This window comes from Ochlerotatus camptorhynchus, unplaced genomic scaffold, assembly GCF_037179485.1.
Source record: "Ochlerotatus camptorhynchus isolate MF236.1 unplaced genomic scaffold, CSIRO-AGI_Acam_v1.1 ptg000244l, whole genome shotgun sequence".
Classification (NCBI taxonomy): domain Eukaryota; kingdom Metazoa; phylum Arthropoda; class Insecta; order Diptera; family Culicidae; genus Ochlerotatus; species Ochlerotatus camptorhynchus.
In genome coordinates this window covers 3432116-3451855 of record NW_027040734.1, presented here as the reverse complement: position 1 = coordinate 3451855, position 19740 = coordinate 3432116, and the positions used below count along the sequence as shown (strand labels likewise).

Below are 19740 nucleotides of genomic sequence, written 5' to 3'. Positions count from 1 at the left end.
TATAGCAGACCCCCTTCACTCTTTGGATTTTTTAGAGACAGATAACAGCGCCAAACGGTTTGTGACGAGACAACGTTGAACTGCAGCGTTTGAAGAAAACAAGCACACCAACATCTATACATGTACGAACCCACACAACTGAGCGGACGGTACAGCGCAAATCAAAACACGAAGCGGTATCATCACTCATCGTCTTCATTCAGCTTCGGCTACTTCCGTTTGCGTTTGCTTTCAAAGCGTTGACAAATACTTCCTACGTTATAAAATAGGAAAGTAATGATTATTCCAATGTAATTTTTGAATAGAATGCGTGCTGGGTTGGCCAAAGAAGACGGCATATTTTATTACGTTTAGCAATGATTTCGATACGTTGCATTTCCAGTGACTAATAATTCTTTAGAGAGAGTGAATGCTTTTCCCTTGTTTACTTCTATCCCGCATAAACAATAACCATAAGAAGTGCTTAACCACCATTTCGGGATATCTTCCCAACTTTTTGTGATATGGTCGTTTCGTCTTATTGTTACATTGTTTTTTTTTATTGTATTTTTGTTGTTATTTTTTTCAGGTGGTTACGGTGGCTCTAAAGGCCCACGCACATTAGATCCGGATCGGACGCGTTGCGGAAAAGTGACAGCTAAATCTATTGTCTAACTGTCAAATTTACGTCTACGCAACGCAAACGGATCTAATGTGGGTGGCCCTTAAATGAGTTACTCAAAACAGTAGTGTTGGCGGAGTACTTATTTTTAAGTACTTTTTATCTCGATTTTGAGTTGTTTCGTCTTTCCGTGCAGTGACAGTTGAGAAACGTCAAATTTGATAGTCTTTTTCGCTATCGGTGTGCTTGTATGCGTGCGACCAGTGTGTTGTGTACTTGTGTAGCGATTTGTGTCAGATCGCACCACAGCAGAGCAGATTCATCAGTGTTCAGCAAAGTGAGATTAGTGGTACTGGTGGCTTAATATTAAGGCGACGACCGAGAGTTTGATCATCGCGTATAATTTTTCTCAAGGTTTTTTCCTCTGATTTTTCAATTGCAAAAGTGCAATTACTGGTGTGTACAGTGTCCGCGCGGGTCGTCGCATTTTCCTGGCGTTCTAGTTTTCCGCTGGAGGAGCAGTGAGTGAAGGTGGTGAGTCTTTTTCTCTACCCGGATTGTGGGTTTTCTTTGGAGAAGAAAAAAAAACGAAAAGCTGGGCAGCAGCCCCCACGGGAAAAAAAAAGAGACGTCTCGCCCGCTTGTCCCGATTGATGATTCATCATCATCATCATCATCGCGGTCGTCGTCGATTATGATCAATGAGCGGGTAGTGAAACATTAAAATTTTTGTTTTTGGAATATTGTGTCGGGACACGGGACCTTGACGGTGGGAGGTTGGCAAGTGTGAAGAATATTTTTTTCTCCGCGGAGGAAGTGGAACTATTACGTGTAATCGTTCAGATTTTATTTTTGCTATTGGCCTCCCACTGTGATAGAGAGAAAAATCACTGTATGTAGGCAGCTCGGCGAAATGAATATTCTAATCGAATGCGTGCGTGTGTGTTTTTCTTGTGTTGTCATTTTAGATCAAGAGGAGCCGAATTTGTTTTGGGTGTAGTCTCGTGGATAAAGGAAAACGAAAGTCGAAGGAATTGAGCGAAAATGCAGGCCATCAAGTGCGTCGTGGTTGGGGACGGTGCCGTCGGTAAGACCTGTCTTCTGATCAGCTACACTACCAATGCCTTCCCGGGAGAATACATTCCGACTGTGTTCGACAACTATTCCGCCAACGTTATGGTCGATGGCAAACCAATCAACCTGGGTCTGTGGGATACGGCCGGTCAGGAGGATTACGATCGTCTCCGACCATTGTCTTATCCACAGACAGACGTGTTTCTCATATGCTTCTCACTGGTCAATCCGGCGTCGTTCGAGAACGTCAGAGCCAAGTGGTACCCGGAGGTACGCCACCACTGTCCGAACATACCGATAATCCTGGTCGGGACCAAGCTCGATCTCCGAGATGACAAAAACACCGTCGATAAGCTACGTGATAAGAAGCTATCGCCGATCACCTACCCACAGGGACTGGCCATGGCCAAGGAGATTGGCGCCGTCAAGTATTTGGAATGCTCGGCACTCACCCAGAAGGGCCTGAAAACCGTGTTCGACGAAGCGATCCGAGCCGTCCTCTGCCCCATCATACCGGTGAAAAACAAACGTAAATGTTCCATTCTGTAAATTGCATGTCCCCCCACCATCCATCCCCGGTTCGAAATCTTCCTCCATCAGAAAAGCAAAAAAAAAAAAAATTGTGGTAGTAACAACCAGCAAAAGCGAACATCCCCCAGAACCCGTGTAGCCATCAGGAATCGTCCTCCTCCTTTTCCTTCAATCATTCAAACGAAAGAAAGAAAAGTTAAAACAGCAGACGGCATTTCTTCGCATTTGTGTGTTTTGTAATTGTGCATCAGAAATCAAAGTCGAAAAAGCAAAACTAAAAAAAAAAATTAGGAAACATTACAGTGTAGAGTTACAATTGTAAAGAAAACAGTAAACTCAACAACAACAACAAAAAGGGAAAGCCAAACTAAATGGAGGAAGGTGGACAGCAGCTGGACCCAAACAACAAGCAACAACTACAACACCCATTAAATAGCAAGACACGAGACCGATGATCGGAGAGATATTTGTATCACGCAGAGCCACGCGGGACGGGGGAAACCGAAAGAGAGAGAGAGAGCAAGAGACGGACGGACGGACGAAACGAGGTTGATTAAATGGAAAGGTAAACTTTTGCTTCTTATTTTGTTTTTATAATAAGGAAACTTTTTCGTTTTACAACACTATCCAAGCCAAAGCATAGTGTCTGATGGGCGCGATTTAATTAGTGTTTAATTGATGTGGAATTGGATTTACGTTCGGGGTACGGTTTCAGTTGTAGTGAGAGGCAGCCGGCTACACGGAATCATTCATTTAGTCACTGGTCAGTACCAGCTGGAGTCGGTTGTCGTCGCGTGTATCGTTCGTTCGAATAGAAGGATGATTTGCAAATGTTATCTAATCGCCGTCACGGAATGATTGATTTGCCGCAATTGCCATTCTCCTATGAATGCGTATGGTTGGCTACTATCTGCAGAATCCTATAATCAGAACTAGCAATCGTTCAATGGCTCTGGAGAAAGTATATACAATTGCTTGGTATCGGGAAAGGGGGGCAATTTTCTTCGGAAGATCGATGGAATTTTTACTGAAAGTTCATATGAGCTGTAGGGTAAGAACGGAAGATCTTTTGGTTAATTGCAATGAACTTTCTGAGCAAGCTCTGAGGAGTAATTTATAGACAGGCCTGGGGAAAATGCTGAGGGGGAGGACACGTCTCCAGTATCTTTGCTTGCTAAACTCTGTTTAATATGGTTTCTTAAGCTTAAAACGAATCTTACTCAGACGGCGAGTCACTTTTATTAATTCGTATGGATAAATATTTTTTTTTTTAATTCTTTATTTAAGAGATTTTTAGCCTTAGGCTAGTTCATCTCTAGCGTATGGATAAATGTCTAAAAGCATAGGTTACTCATGCTCTGACCTACTTACTTACTTAACGATCCTGCGCACCTACAGGCGTGCAAAGGGCCTTTGCGCAAGATTTCCATCCTGGGCGATTACTAGCTTTGGCCTTGACCTGTGCCCAAGTCAAATTTCGGTCAACGTTCTTAATTTCACTGTTTAGGCTCCGCCGCCACGAGCCTCTGGGTCTGGCTCTACTGCGATGTCCTGCTGGATTTCAGTCCAGCGCTTGCTTGGTGCCGACCCACCTCCACTTCCGTTCACGAATTTCTTTCTCTATCGGCTTCTGATGGCACAAACGATGAAGCTTGGAATTTGAGATCCAATTGTAGGGCCACCAGGCACGAATTGTGTACCGCAGGCATCGGTTGATAAACACCTGCAGCTTCTGAGTGTTCTCCGCAGATACACACCATGTTTCACTGGCGTATAACAGCACAGACTTCACGTTCGAGTTGAAAATTCGGATTTTTGGTGCGTCGACTGATCTGATTTGCTCTCCATACATTTCGCAAACTGGCAAAAGCAGCCCTCGCCTTCTTAATCCGTGCACCTATGTCGCTCTTGGTGCTGCCATCCGACGCTATCTGGCTGCCAAGACATTGGAAGCTGCCTGCCCAGGTACCGTAAAATTGGAACGGTTTTCCGTGTTGACATCCAACGATTTGGTCTTGTTGACGTTGATGGTTAGACCTGCTAATAACGCAACATCAGCCAAATCGAAGTCGTTGAGATGCTCCATGGCAATAGGCTGCCACAGCAACCCACGGTTCGGTACACGGTCAACGGCTCCAACGTTGATCTCGTCGATTAGGATGAGGAACAGTAGCGGGGATAATATACATCCTTGCCTCACACCCGCGATTACCCGAATCGGGTCAGACAAAGCTCCGTTGTGCAACACTCTGCATGAGAAAGCCTCGTACTGCGCTTCGATGAGGTTGACGATCTTATCAGGGACTCCCTTGCGTCTCAGAGCGCCCCACAAGTTTTCGTGATTTAGTCGGTCGAAAGCTTTTTCGTAGTCAATGAATACCAGAGACTCTTGGAAGAGTCGCGGAGAGTCGCGTCGATCTTCTCCTATGTCCGATTGAGGATAACTTTACACAGAACTTTGAGAACAATACACAGTAACATGATGCCTCGCCAGTTGTCGCATACAGTTGGATCCCCCTTCTTGGGGACTTTTACCAAAACGCCCTGCATCCAGTCGGCCGGAAAAGTCGCGGTGTCGCAGATATTGACGAATAGTTGATGCAACATTTGTGAGGATAACACGGGGTCAGCTTTGAGCATCTCTGCTGATATGCGATCGACCCCCGGGGCTTTGTTGGACTTCATACTTCGGATGGCTGCTTCTATCTTCTGCAATGATGGAGCTTCAGTGTTGACGCGAGTAACGCGCCTCACCCTTGGCGGATCATGTCGAGTTGTTGATGGTTGGTTGACCGTTGAAACTTCGAGAAGTTGTTTTTTTTCCTTTGGTTTGTTTTTTCCGTCGATCTTGTTTTCCGTGCTGAGCACCAATGCTACCGACGTGCCAGGAAGGCAGCTCCCACACCTGGACCCTACCTATCGACCCATCAACTCATGAACCGGGGACCAACGGCTTTACTTCCCATCCGAAGGAAGGCGTGATCAGAGATGTTATGCCTCAGAACATCCCGGCGGCGCCGACTGGGAGAGAAGTTGTTCAAAGTGCTCAAACCAACGTTTCAACTGGTCAGTGGGGTCGGTGAGCAACTGTTCAGTCGCGTCTTTCACATGCATCCTTGGGTTCATCCTTGCCCCGCTCAGGCGTCGTGAAACATCATAGAGGAGGCGGATATCGCCAGTTGCTGCGGCTTTCTCCCCTTCATCAGTCAGGGAGTCCACCCACGCTCGCTTGTCCCTTATACAGGAACGCTTAACTTCCCTCTCTAGAGCCGAATACCTTTTGTTTCTCTCCGTTCCTCGATCTTCCTCCAGGTTTCATCGGTGATCCACTCCTTCCTCTGAGTGCGCAGCTCACCCAGGTTGTTCTCGCTTGTTTCAATAAAGGCATTCTTGATGCTCGTCCACTGTTCTTCTACGCTGCCACCTTCCGGAATATTAGCTGCGCGAGCCTCGAGTTCTTCGACGAAAAATCTCTTCACTGCTGGGTGTTGAATCGCCGCCCGAATCTCTCCTTCCGCCGTTGAACCCGCGCAATGCGTAGGCGGATCTGCGTTTATTCCGAATATCAAAAAGGCTCCGTCTCCATTTTCGGCTGATGCAGATGTGGTCGATTTGGTTCTTTGTATATCCATCACAGAAGACCCATGTGACTTTATGCACTGGCCGATGGGGGAAGAGCGAACCCCCGATCACCGTGTCGTTGTTGCCACAATACTCTGCAAGTAGCTCGCCGTTCTCGCTCATATCTCCGAAACCATGGCGTCCCATAATGCGCTCATAGTCCGAGTTGTCGGAGCCGATCTTCGCATTGAAGTCGCCTGTGTAGATCTTGATATCACTTCTTGGAGTCTTATCCACGACAGCATTCAGTTGACTGTAAAAGTTCTCTTTGTCCTGCAATTCGGCAGCATCGGTTGGCGCATAACATTGGATTATGGTAAGGTTTCGGACCCGTGTTTTGAATCTGGCAACGATTATTCTCTCATTGATAGCTTCCCACTTGATGAGCGCAGCCTGCAACGGGAAACTTTCCCCAACCCAAAGATAGTGTTAGTTTGCGTAGGCGAGTCTTGAATCACGAGAATACGGTTTCCGAAGTTTTGTTCGCAATAGCTGATGTGCTCTTTTCTGTTGTTGGTCGTGATTTGCTCGATTGGTTGCGCTATTTGACAGCTCAATTGGTTCCCGAGAATCTATCCGCCAGACTATGAATATGGGGGTTATTCCGAGAGTCGCAGTGACTTTTGTCACCAGTGAAGTGAGGAAAGTCACGTCGTGGTGACGTGACTCTCCATTTGATTTGCACAGAGAGTCACGTCACCACGACGTGACTTTTCTCACTTCACTAGTGACAAAAGTCACTTCGACTCTCGGAATAACCCCCATAGCGACTATGGACCTTTTTGACGTTAAATCGTCTTTCTCTATCTAGCACACATGGATGAAAGGACGGTTTGTTTTCCCACTAATCTGTTTCCCTCTTGCTCGCACTCGTTCGATCTAAATGGTGCAGTAGTGTGCGCCGATTAAACGTCAAAAAGCTCTATAGAAGAAACATCTTCCGACTCCCAACAACACACATGAAACACAATAAGCACATACACACAAGGTGGTAGAGTGACTTACCCCCCTGGAATTTCCATTACCTGATGGAACTGAAGAAATTTTGAAATAGTTAGAATTACCATGACCTCATGGATGGTAGATAGAATTACCATGACCTGATGGATAGTAAATAAGAATTGCCATTATGAATGAAGAAATTTTGTAAAATGATTACCATGACCTGATGGATGGTAGAGTATGCAAACAAAATTGTTAGAATTACCTGGTGGATGGTAAATAATAATTGCCATGACCTAATGGTAGATAAAAATTTCCATTACCTGATGGATGGACTGAGGAAATTTATAAATAGTTAGAATTGCCGTGACCTGATGGTTGAAATTCCCCGAATAAGTTGATATAATAATGCCCCCTTCCTCAATTAAGGAGAATAGGAGACGGAAGAATGTAGTAGTTATTGTGGAATAAAGAATGAGCAGAATCGAGTGAGCGTGAAGCGTGATAAGGGCCCAACAAAGTCACTTTCAATCGTAATCGTCAATAATCACTTTCAATTGAAAGTCATTCTGTCTTCTCTTCGAGCAGATGCTCTTCAACATCAACAGAACCACTTTCGATCAGTTTTCATGCTGTTTGTATAGCCTTGACTAGTGTTCATTTCGTCTTTCATTGTCAAATGAACTTACTTGCGCAATCTAGAGTCGGTGTATAATGAGTCACGTCAAGAGAAAAATAGTTTAACTCGCATCACGGTTTTCGAAAGATTCCCTTTCTTTTCACTTGGCAACAGAGGACTTCTACATCAACTTCAAATGACTTCTAGCCATAAATAAAAATAGCGGCTGTAGTAAATCATTATATCAGTGATTTTGTTTAATTATCTTAACAAAAAATAGTAGAAATTCTCATTACTGGTCATTACTAAACGTATCCCATGACAAGTTAATGCTCACTGCGTATTTATGACCATTTCATCGATTATATTTTATATTTTATTGCAATACCTTTCGTGGACCTTTCATAGCATCGTAATGTTATTTACTTTGCTCGATAGGTAGCCGGTTTGACAGTTCAATAGGTAGACTTGGCTTCACTCTTGGCGTGACTCATTATACACCGACTCTAGCGCAATCGATCCAAATTCACGCAGTTTTTCTGACTTTTGTTGATTGTTCACTCGGTTAATTTAAACGCATGCTCATAGATCTGTGCACTTCTCTGTATCGTTCCAATTTTAGTATATGTCCAGCCGAAGCTAGGACATAGATCTGTGCACGTGGATGTAAAATTTATCATTGTCGGGTGGTTTTTTACCCATCAATATGGGTATTTTTGGAATCGGGATGACATCTATAGGCCTGAAATCAATGATGGTTGCCATATTGAAATCTAAGATGAAGTTTTTTCAGAAAAAGTGGGAAATACTGTCAAATAGCCATCAATTAATTATATGATTTGAGTAGTAGCTATACTGAAGATCCGAGAGACGTCGCCCCTTCAGTGGTAGGAAAATCATTTGTGCAGTATGGAGAATATCAGAAAATCCACGATTTGTGACTAAACATGCTTTCACAGAAGGAAACATATAAACGAGTGTTTACCTTATCACCATAGTAATGTACTCGTGCAATTTTTGTGCATCTTAAACTGCTCATAAAAACAATAATAAATAAAAACAGAACATTTTCATGCATTTCCAAATAGTTTCCTACCATTCCCATACATTCGAAAGTGACTGGCCCTCTGGATGTGGATGATGTCAAAAACAACAAAACATGATTAATAGGGTAATGTTTTAATCGGGGTGACGTCTTAGAGGTTGAAAATCGATATCCGACGACATTTTGAAATCCAATATGGCGGTTTCCGATATCAGAAAAAAGGAGAAAATACTGATGCCGACCCTCAATATGGGTATTTTTGAAATCGGGTGACGTCTAGAGATTGGAAATAGATATGCGACGTCATTTTGAAATCCTAGATTGTGGCTTCCGGTTCAAACAAATGTGGGAAATACTGTCAAATACACATCAATATGGTATTTTTGGGATTGGAATGAAATCTAGAGACTGAAAATCGATATCCGACGAAGATGGCGGCTTCCGATGTTCTGTCAAATACCCATTAATAATGGTATTTAAGTAATCGGCATGTCATCTAGAGGCCGGAAATGAATGTCTGACGCCATTTTGAAATCCATGATGGCGGCTTCCGATTTAAGAAAAATTAGGAAATACTGTCAAATACCCATCAATATGGGTAGTTTTTTAATCGGGGTGACTAGAGATTTGAAATAGATATGCGACGCCATTTTGAGAAAATGTGGGAAATACTAACAAATACCCATCAATATGGGTATTTTTGGAATCCGGATATCGTTAAGAGAATGAAAGTCGATTTCCGACGCCATTTTAAAATTCTTGAAATTTTGAAAAAAAAGGAAAATTCTATCAAATATCTAAACATACAGTTTTCAATCAGGGTAATGTCTAGAAGCTGGAAATCAATATCCGATGCCATTGTGAAATCCAAGATGGCGGCTTCCGATTTGAGAAAAAGTGTAAAATACCCTAAAATAAGGGAATTTTCAGAACTAAAATATGGGAAATGTTCAGAACGTAGATGCCGAAAATCGATGTCAGACGCCATATTTAAAACCAAGATGGCGACTTCTGGTTTCAGAAAAAGTGGGAAATACTGTCAAATACCCATCGATGCGGGTATTTTCAAAACTCCAGCAATGTCTAGAGTCCAGAAACCAATGTTTGATGCCATGTTAAAAGCTAAGATGGCGACTTTTGTTCAGAAATAGTGTGAAATACTGTCAAATATCGATCAATGTGGTTACTTTAGGAATCGGAGTGACATCAAGATGGCGGCTTCTGATTTTAGGAGAAGTGTCAAATACCCTACAAATGGCGTCGAATATCGATATCCATATCTTAGGATATTTTACATTTTATCTGAGCCCGATGGCCGGCATATTGGATTCCAAAATGGCGTCCCCGTTCCGAAAATACCCATATTGTAGGGTATTTGAGACTTTTCCTTATCTTGAATTCGTTAATTTAATTTTAGTTTAATATAAAATAACATTTTATTACTACATAGTCCAGATGACATCCCTATCGGCAACCGATATTGTGTGGATCAGGGCTGGCAAATGTCATTTTCAATGAAAGATCTCACGCGATATTTACAGAGATACTTCTGTCACTATCATCGGATGAGAAAACGATGATAGAGATTTTCTTCAAAATCTCATCGAATTTTTCGTCATGACAAAACGTGACAGTGCTGTGATCATCGTAATTACTAGATCATTTATTGCTTTTAAAGTTACTTGTACCGAGAAAATCGTAATAATATATTGACTCTACGCATTACATACGGTTACATGCTTGAATTAATCTAAATCAGTTAGAAATGTAGATGTAAAAACCGCAATAGGATTATTCTCATGAGTGCTTGATCATTGCAAAATGACAAAAAAAAAACTAATGATAGGTAGTTTCGTCTCGTGATAGTGACAGGACCTGTTTTCTCATTCTCACATGACGGCCGTGCTATTTACCAGATCTGGTGTGGATACAATCTGGATACAAGTCGAATCAATTGAAGTGAAAGTGGAAAAAAACGAAGGAAGCAGATTTCGAGTCATTCATTGCGTCAATTGAAACAAGTCTTTGCTTCAAATGAATTGAACTGATGCACTTGACGAACAAAACAAGTGATAGTCAAGTCATGTTTGATAGGAGGAATGTTCATCGTGACTCGGTAACAAGGAACACAATGACTTACACGAAAATGATATTGCTCGAAATGAAGCGATTCTGCGGAGAATTAATTTTCTTTTCTTTGTTTCGAAAATGCAGAACTCTGAGCGTGATAGACCGTATGTAAACTGAATATCATTGGTTTGAGCATTTTGATAAGCTAGCAGATATAAATATGAGGTACCTAAGCTCGTTGACGGCATTCTTCTAACGAATTGGAAACCTCATTCCGGTCACGACACATACGTCTTTTCAAATTTGGCAGATCGACAGGTAAAGGTACGTTTAGACTATCTGATTTGTTGGTCTGATTAGAGCGAATTGCTCGATTATTTTTTCGGATGCAATGCGTTCACACTTTTTCAACAAGTTGATTAGATTTGACAACTAAGATTTTTTTTAGAGCTTCAGAGAGGTTCGGAGATCTACTGAGAAATTTGTTGAGCTTCAGGGTAGTACCAACAATCAATACGAAACTAACGATTTTAATTTGTCTCACCACTTTAGTAGCCTATTGGTCCCAAGCAAACGATTAACGTACCCTATTCTTGTCGACATTCTAGTACTACACTATGTTTGTTTTGATTCGCTATGAAAGTTTGACAGATAAAATGAGGGGTTATTGGTTTTTCCTATGTTTCGAGGGGTGAATCGATTAGCTTGGGACCGAAGAGAGTACCAGAGCTGAGCCAAAAAGTTGAGCACGTTATTTCGGGACCTTCTAGTCTTAGAGTTACCTCTATGGTAGTACGTAGATCTTGAGAACAGAACTACAAAGAAATTAAAAGAAATTTTCAGAAATTCATAAAAAAAATCACAAGAGAGATCGTAGATCTTCGGATAAATGATCAAAGAAATTTTCAAAACTTCAAGCAAGCTAAAATATTTTCAGATCAATTTGTAAAACTATAAGCGAAATTTTGCAAATCTTCTGGGAAATTCGCATAACTTCAGGCAACTCCAAGAATCTACAGTGAAATATAAAGTATTTCACAGAAGTTTGGAGATCTACTGAAAAATTATTCAACATCAGAAAAGTTCGTAGATCTCCGAGGGGGGCGACACATCTAAATCTTAAGTTTAGATGCTTAACAAATCTCCAACTAGCGAATCAATCTTCGAAAAATCTTTCTTCATTTCTCGCATCTACTTGCATCGCGCATCATCTTTTTGCCGGAAATCTTCATAATCATCGTCAATCTTCTTTCTATCTACTCAGCGTGCAGGCAGCTAGCCACAGCAAAACACAATCTTTCCTGCATCGTAGATCTACTAGATAGAGTCGTCCCCCTCGTAGATCTCCAAAACAAAGCTACAGTCAAAGTTCTTACAGAACTTCAGGGAAGTTCGACGATTTAAAAAAAATATATTTATTAGATTTTAGGGAAATTTGAGAGACATTTAAAACATAAAGGAAGTTCAATTTTTTTCAGATACTTTTTGAGAACTTAAGGCAATTTAGAAGATCTTCAGGGAAGTTTTCAGATCTTCAGGGTAGCCTGAGAGCCTACAGAGGAATTTACATAACTTCAGAGAAGTTTGCAGATCTACTGAGAAATTTATTGAGCCTCAAGGTTTTTTTTCGTAGATCTTGAGAATATACCTATGGAGCTACAGAATTTTAAAGATATTTGCAGGAAAGTTTCACAGTTTCAGAAAAATGTGAGATCTTCAGAAAAATTCGTTAAATGTCAGAAAAGTACCTCAATTCAAAAACAAATCGCAGCGAAGTACAATAGTTCAAGATTGTACACAATGGAAATTGGAAATAGATAGATTTGAAGAACTTCAGAGAAGTCCGTAGACCTTAAAAGAAGTCTTTAGAACGTCAGAAAGTTTGTACGTTTTTAGAAAAAAATGCAAAACTTCAGCAAAACTCACAGAACTTCGGGAAAGTTCGCCGATCTTTAGAAGTATTTACACAACTTCAGAGACATTTGTAAATCTTCAGATAAATTTTTAAAACTTCAGCGAAGTTCAAATATTTTCAGATAATTTGTAGAGCTTTGGGGAATTTCAAAGAATTTTTGATAAATCTGCAGAACTTTATGGAAATTCAACAATCCACAAAGAAATTTGCAGAACTTTAGAGAAGTTCGGAGATCTACTGAGAAATTTTTCGAACTTAAGAGCAGTTCGTAGACCTTTGCATAAGCATGAGAATGGTTGACCGCCCACGGTTGCTACTCTGTTATTGCCAGACCAGAGAACCAATAGACGATGCTTGGGACTAGCAATCATCCTCAATGTGTAAAAACTGGTGATCTCAAACTAGGCAATACCAGCGCTGGCCGCGCCCGAACACAGGTCAAGAAAGGAAGGGGTAGCAATGTGTTGACGTGACACTCGCTTTGATGGAATCCGAGAAAACCTCTGCACTTCCACGAGGAATCACTGGGATATTGGGTAATAGGGTTGGGTTTGCAGCAGGGTTCGTTTTGGTAAACGATAAGCTGAATTGATGTCCTAACGATCGTATACCGCGAAGGAGCTTGGGATTGAACCCACGGTCTTCTGCTTAGTAAGCAAAAACGTAGATCGTAAATCTACTGAAAAATCTGCAGATGTTTAAACAAGTTTTCAGAATTGTATTGTGGTTCTTGGATTTTAAGAGAAATTTACAGAACTTAATGTAAGTTCGTTGATCTTAAAAGATATTTGCACAACTTCAGAAAAATTACTAAAACTTTCATTGAATCATGAAAATCTATAGAGAAAAATACAAAACTTGCGAGAAGTTGGTAGATTATTAGAAATTTTGTGAACATCAGAGATAATTGTTGATCTTTAAGGACCTTAAATCTGCAGGGATTCAGGAGCTTTATAGATTTTTAGGAAAATTTGCAAAACTTCTGAAGAACACATAGAATTTCAAAGAAATCTGTACAACTATTGAGAAATTTCAAGATCTTCAGAAAAGTTTGTTGATCTTTAAAGGTATTTTACCAGAGAACAGAAACAAAACTTCAGGGATGTCCGAAAATCTTCAAAAAAATATGCAGCATTGAGTTTTTAACAGAAATTTTCAGAACTCAAGGAATCATGTAGAACTTGTCCCGCTAGCTTTTCGAAAGTTGGTATCGACATCCTGGCTTCCCTTCATATCGCAGCTCTTGAAGGACAAGATGAGCCAGATCCCTGCCGGTGTTCCTCTTGAGCAACCATTTGCTACTCCACAAAGTTAACCTTCTCCTTCTCATTTTATTTAAAATAATAAAAGAAAATACACCTACCGAAGCTAGAGCAATTTTCCGGTAATTCATGATGGAAGTATTTACTTTTGATTCCTGTTACAGTTTTGTTTTGAAATCTAAATTGACAGTTCTTTGGACATGTGCAAGCAGTGTGAACACCAGCAAACAGGGGGGGGGGGTATTCGACAAAGTGTGTGTGTGTGTATTCAATCTAACCCCCACTGGTCGGCAGTGTTATTATGGAAGAACTCTCTCTACAATGTCGCATTTATGGTCATTGTAGACAGCTTTAGTCCGGGAGTTAGAAGGTGATAGCTCTATTGCAGATCCAGCAACCCATTTCAGGATGTCTGGAGAGTCACGCCCATTCCGAGGTTACTTTCACTTACAATAAGCCCCGAATGTATGCATCACCATTATTAAATGGATATTGGTATGACATACACGCTTCCAGGTTCGAAAATATTCTTTTCAAACCAGACACGTATTTAGTTTATGTTTTGTGAATTGTGTAAAATGTTAAATGTATTTGGACTGGTCTCACCATGTTCACTTGATCCTCCAATCCATGCGTTGCGTAGTTTTGATTTTCTCTAAGCTTTGCAGCTCATTTCGTGATGCACCTTTATCATAATACTTCCTTCAACGAACACAAATTTTCTTGCATCGCCATGGTCATCTGGGAGGTGGTTCGCGGCCACCAGCTACCACCCGTCCAGTCTTGGGCGTATCCAGCGAGGCATCTTTCATATTGCTCGCAATCTCCGGAACCGTCGAGAGACCAGCAGCCGAGCGCTTTTGCAAGTGGAAAACTTGCTGATTCACGGCTGAATCACGATCAAAACTCGCGACACATTATCAACACGTTCCCGGGCTAATTCACCAACCGGACCGGGTTCAAAATCACCCACGGTGACGAATCTTTCAATAGAACTACACGCCGAAAGTGTGCCATCCGAACTCGAAGACTCCCGGGAGGCAATGAGAACCTACACCGAACAATATAATTGAAGCTGCGTCGTAGATTCTGGAGGTTAGATTCAAGGTCAACCGAGTCACTCAACAAAACACGATGCATCACTAATGTCGTTTTCGTTTTTGCGGTGTAGCTACACCGGTGCTACACTGCCGAACACCGAAAAAATTTAGGGTGTAGCTATCGGTTGCACCTTTGTTTACAAACAAATGATGATGAACTGTCAATGACTCGCACTTATTGCTGCTTACACTACACCGGTGTAGTGTAGTAAAAACGAAAACGACATAAATGAAAACTTTATGGACACTTGAAACTAAATTTCAGTACACAAATTAACAAATTTAAAACAAAAAGAAAAATGTTTAATTTGCTGTCGAAAAACACACAGCAAAAGAAAAACAGGCCAGCTTTCAAGCGCAGCCTACTGTGTCATTCACCATGCAGAGGGTTCGACAATGTGTGTCGAAAGTAAATTCGAGCGGATTTTTCATTAAGGTCCGTTTAGACTATCTGATTTGTATGTCTGACTTTCCATGCCGCCATAATGAAAAATCTGCTCGATTTTACTTTCGACAAATCATGTCGAATCCCTTTATCTGACCGTGTTTACACTGTTCTCCCAAGTCGGAAAGGTAATCTGTCAAACGATCTGGATTTGAAAATTTGAAACGAAATCAAAGCAGAAAATAAATATTCAGTTCTAATTCGTAGTTTCTCGGACAAATCATTGTACTTGTTCATTATTAAGTTCCCGATATACCGCTGGATGAGCATGAATTATAGAAATTTAGCACTTGCTTCTGTTGGTATATTTACATTTATAATTGTAAATAAAATGCAAAAAAAGCGGAAAAGAAAATTGTGGAGTCGGCAGTGGCTACTGAGGAGAAATACGATAATAATTTAATGAGTTGACCACTTTTGCTGATGTTCCGGATCTCCCGGAGGACCATCCCGTAGTGCTCAGAGTCTATATTCTGGTCACAACTCCAAATTCATTCCGATAATACGTCTATGAGTGGTGTCGAAAAAAATCCACGAAGCTCTAGGATCAATTCAATGAATTGATTACTTTTACGGATGTTCCGGCTCTTCCGATCAACCATTTCGTGATCCCCAGAGGCCATATTCAGATCAAAACTATGAATTAATTTTGATAGGATGTCTATAAGTTGTTTAGAACAAACCGCGGAGTTCTGGGATCAATTTCATGAGTTGACCACTTTTACGGATATTCCGGATCTTCCGATGAACCATCCCGTGGTCCCCAAAGGCCATATTCAGGTCACAACTCCGCATTCATTCTGATAAGATGTCTAAGTTGTTTCGAAAAAGTCGCGAAGTTCTAGGATTAGTTTCATGAACTGACCACTTTTACGGATCTTCCGGACCTTCCGATGGACTATCGGAGTCACTAGAGGCCATATTCAGGTCACAACTCCGAATTCATTCTGATAAGATGTCTATAAGTTGTTTCGAAAAAACCGCGGAGTTCCCGAAAATGAATTGACCACTTTTAAGGATGTTCCGGATCTGTCGGAGGCGAACCAGCCTAAGGCTGAAAGCCTCCTAAATAAAGCTAAATTAATTAATGTTCCGGATCTTCCACACGACCAGACTTGTGACCTTCCGGAAACTGAATGTTCCCAAAAGTTGGCTAACTATCTGCTTAACAACTTCTTCATAGAAATCAGGAAGTTATCTCTTCAAATTTCCGTACAATCAGTGTTTGGTCCCAATTAGCTTAAATCCCATATACTACGTGTATTCGTTAATGCCGGATCGACCGTACTAAAGGAATCCAGTGGAAACCGTTCTATAGGAATCCGACAAGAACGAATCCGTACTATAGGAATCTTGACTGTGTATGAGCTTGTAGGTATGTGCGGAGCACTTGGTCTGAAGTAAAAGGTTAGTACAGAAGTCAATTCAATTTGCGGTCTTCGACGAAGTTGTTCTGCATAGTATTCTTAATAAAATTCCGTTGAGGAGTTGTTGGGGACCTTAATACACAACGAAAGAATAGTGGGGAGCTGGGAATTACAAATTAGAACCACCCTTGTGCATATATTTATCATGTTCTGCTCAACAAAGACTTTTTTCCTTTTTCTTTATAATCTTCTATTTCTCATATTTTATTGTAAAATAAATCAAAATGCTTAACAGCAAATTTCCGGATGTTGCATATACGAACTTACGTTCTGGCCAGTTTGAACTCATAAATAAGTGCTGTTAACTTAAACTTCAACTCCTCCCTATCCCTCGGAGGAAGTGCATAAAGTTCGGCCTTGATGTGCTCCCCAAACGTATGCACATCATCTAGCCGATTGTCTTTTTCTGGGGCCAACATTGTAGCAATCGACTCCAGAGCCGATGCAGCATGGTTCAGCAAGCCATCATCGGTTGCTCTCCGCTTTTTCGGTGGTGGTGGAATTCCCGTGCCTTCGATAATAGATGAAAACGAGTCGTTCTGCGTATCACCATTAATCTGGTCTTTGTCCTCGGGTTCTAGATACTGTAAATATATAAATATTGGCTGCTGCCCTGTGTGATTAATAGGTTTTGAACTTACGTCTGAATCATCAACGTTAGATTTCCCTTTCCTTGTCGTCACGTAATCCTTTAAAAAGTGCATGTAAGGGAACCAATACGCAGCAGGTTCGTACAGATCTTCTGTACCAGCACCACTGCGAGCGCTATCCCTCTGTTTAGCCAATTCTCGGGAATATTGACTGCGCAGATTATTAGTTTTGTTTTTTATATCTTCAATGCTGACATCCAGAATAAATGCTTGCATCGAGTCACACATTTCGCTGAGGGCATGCTGCCTGGCGTGCTTGTTCTTATACAACGAGTGCTTCGTGTTATACAAGCACTCATTGGATGACCACACCGCGATCAATTTCATCACGGCATTATTTGACCAGTCCCGCTGAAGAATATAAAAAGTAAATCAACTATTGAAACTGAAAGAGTAATTATAATTAATCAAACAATTTACCTTGCTACTGGACGCCATTCCGGTCGTGTTATCTTTCTCCAATCTAATAAATCTTTCTCCAAAAATTACCCAACACCAAACTCAATGTTAAAACTGCGTCAACAAGTCAAACGAAAATTAAAAACAATCCTATCCCGTTCGACAAATCTAACGTCACGTCGAAAAAGTGTAAACACGACCAAACTTTGCATTCGACAAAATTTTCGAGCAGTCAGCTCGAATCAGACCAACAAATCAGATAGTCTAAACGGACATTAATCGGTGACGATGGTTGCTAATCAACAATTCGACAACGTCTCATCGTCAACGCCTGCTATGAGAATTTCCCATTGCAGACGCTAACGAAATGACGTCATCGAACTATTGATCAACAAACCTGGTTACCACCTGGTACCTTCTAGCACGATGCTAGGAGGTGAACCGGAAGAATCGATGAGCGACCTCCCCCACTTTGGTGTTATCCCTACAATTCTAAAACTAATTTAAATTCTCATCAAAATTCTCTTCACAGTTCTTGAAAGTGACGGTTTTTTGTTTCATAAGTGCCCTAGAATACTTCTAAGCTTTCTCATTTGTGTATTTGTGAATGAGGGGGGAGAGGTATGTAAAAGAAACGCATACGATTAGGTTTTTTCAATCAGAAAAGTTATTAAATCGGAAATCGGATCAATGCCGTATCAGTTGTATGAATTTGATTTTAATATATTTTCACCAATTGGACCATTATTAATCATTTAATTTATGTTTTCCTTCTCCATCTACCTTTTTTTTACAGATTCACCGTTATACAGATGGCACACCTACACAGACCAAAACCACACAGAAAAGCAAAAGATCAGTGTTACTCTGCTGCAGTTACTCTTCCTTTCTATAATAGTTTAGACCGACTAACCGGGAAATAGTTTACCATGCAATTCTTTTTGCTGCCAATGAAAACACAATCCGACAGTTTATTGAAACCACCCCTCAATGCTAAATCAACAGCGTCGTGCGCGACATCAAAGAACGTGTGCGTAGTAGAGTTATTGTAAGTGACAAAATCAAAAAAAAAAAACCACACACAACAATAAATTTAAGCAAAACAATGTCTAAGGATTGGAAAAGATGGAAAATGGAGACGTGTTTATTCTGTTTTTCTTTTTAATTCTTTTTGTTCTTGTGAAGTAACAAAAGTGTAAGCGTTTAGTTTATATAACATTCTATTTTTTTGGTCTTTACTAAGTTTGTAGTAACACCGATGTAACTACTAGAGATGGGTTTCGGTTTTTCGAAGCGGATAACACAAATTAAACCAATAGAAAAGAGGGGTTTAACAGGCAAAATGGATTCAATCACACACTTTTCTTGTCTAGTGTAAAGATTATCTTTTACAGCTAATAATCCATTAATCAAAGAGAGTGTGTTGTTTTACTGGTATGCTAGACGAAGAAGCGGGAGCAAACACACCGCCAACAGGAAGAAATTATTACACACACACACACAAAAACCAAGTAAAAGAAAAAATAGCATGTAACGTTACTGTAATAATTATTGATTAAATGTTGTAACTGGAGATTTTTCTTTTTGTTTGTCGCTAGCAATGTTAGTTTCTACGCAAGAAAGGAATTTTCTAATCTATCAAACAAAGTAAAAGAAGAAATTTGTTTTTCTGATGCATCGATATAGGACGAACAAACAAAAAATTAACACAAATTGTACACAAACTGAAACGAACGAACGCTTTTTCCGTTTTGCGCGCCTGATTTCGTCGAATCAAAAATTAAAAAAAAAAAAATATTAAAAGAAACGGGGAAGAACGAAAACGGACTCTTCCCCGAGTAGGAATACCAAAATCCAATTCGGCCCTTAGATGTTTTAACAAAGCGAGAAATCAACTATAAATAAATCTGTCGTATTACTGACAAGAGAAGATGGAAAAATTTATTGATATAACATTTTTAATGAGTATAAATATTACTATTATTATTGAGTAATTAATAAAAAATGAAAAATAAAAAAAACACTAGAGAAAATCTAAA

General features: G+C 40.6%; 1 protein-coding gene across 1 annotated transcript; it reads left to right on the top strand.

The window, feature by feature from the left end:
- The first annotated feature begins 892 nt into the window (after positions 1–892).
- Rac1 (ras-related protein Rac1) lies at positions 893–19740 on the top strand. The gene is made up of 3 exons (XM_065226060.1): positions 893–1135; positions 1570–2771; positions 18498–19740. The coding sequence occupies exon 2, from the start codon at positions 1646–1648 to the stop codon at positions 2222–2224; it is 579 nt and encodes a 192-aa protein (XP_065082132.1). The 5' UTR covers positions 893–1135; positions 1570–1645; the 3' UTR covers positions 2225–2771; positions 18498–19740.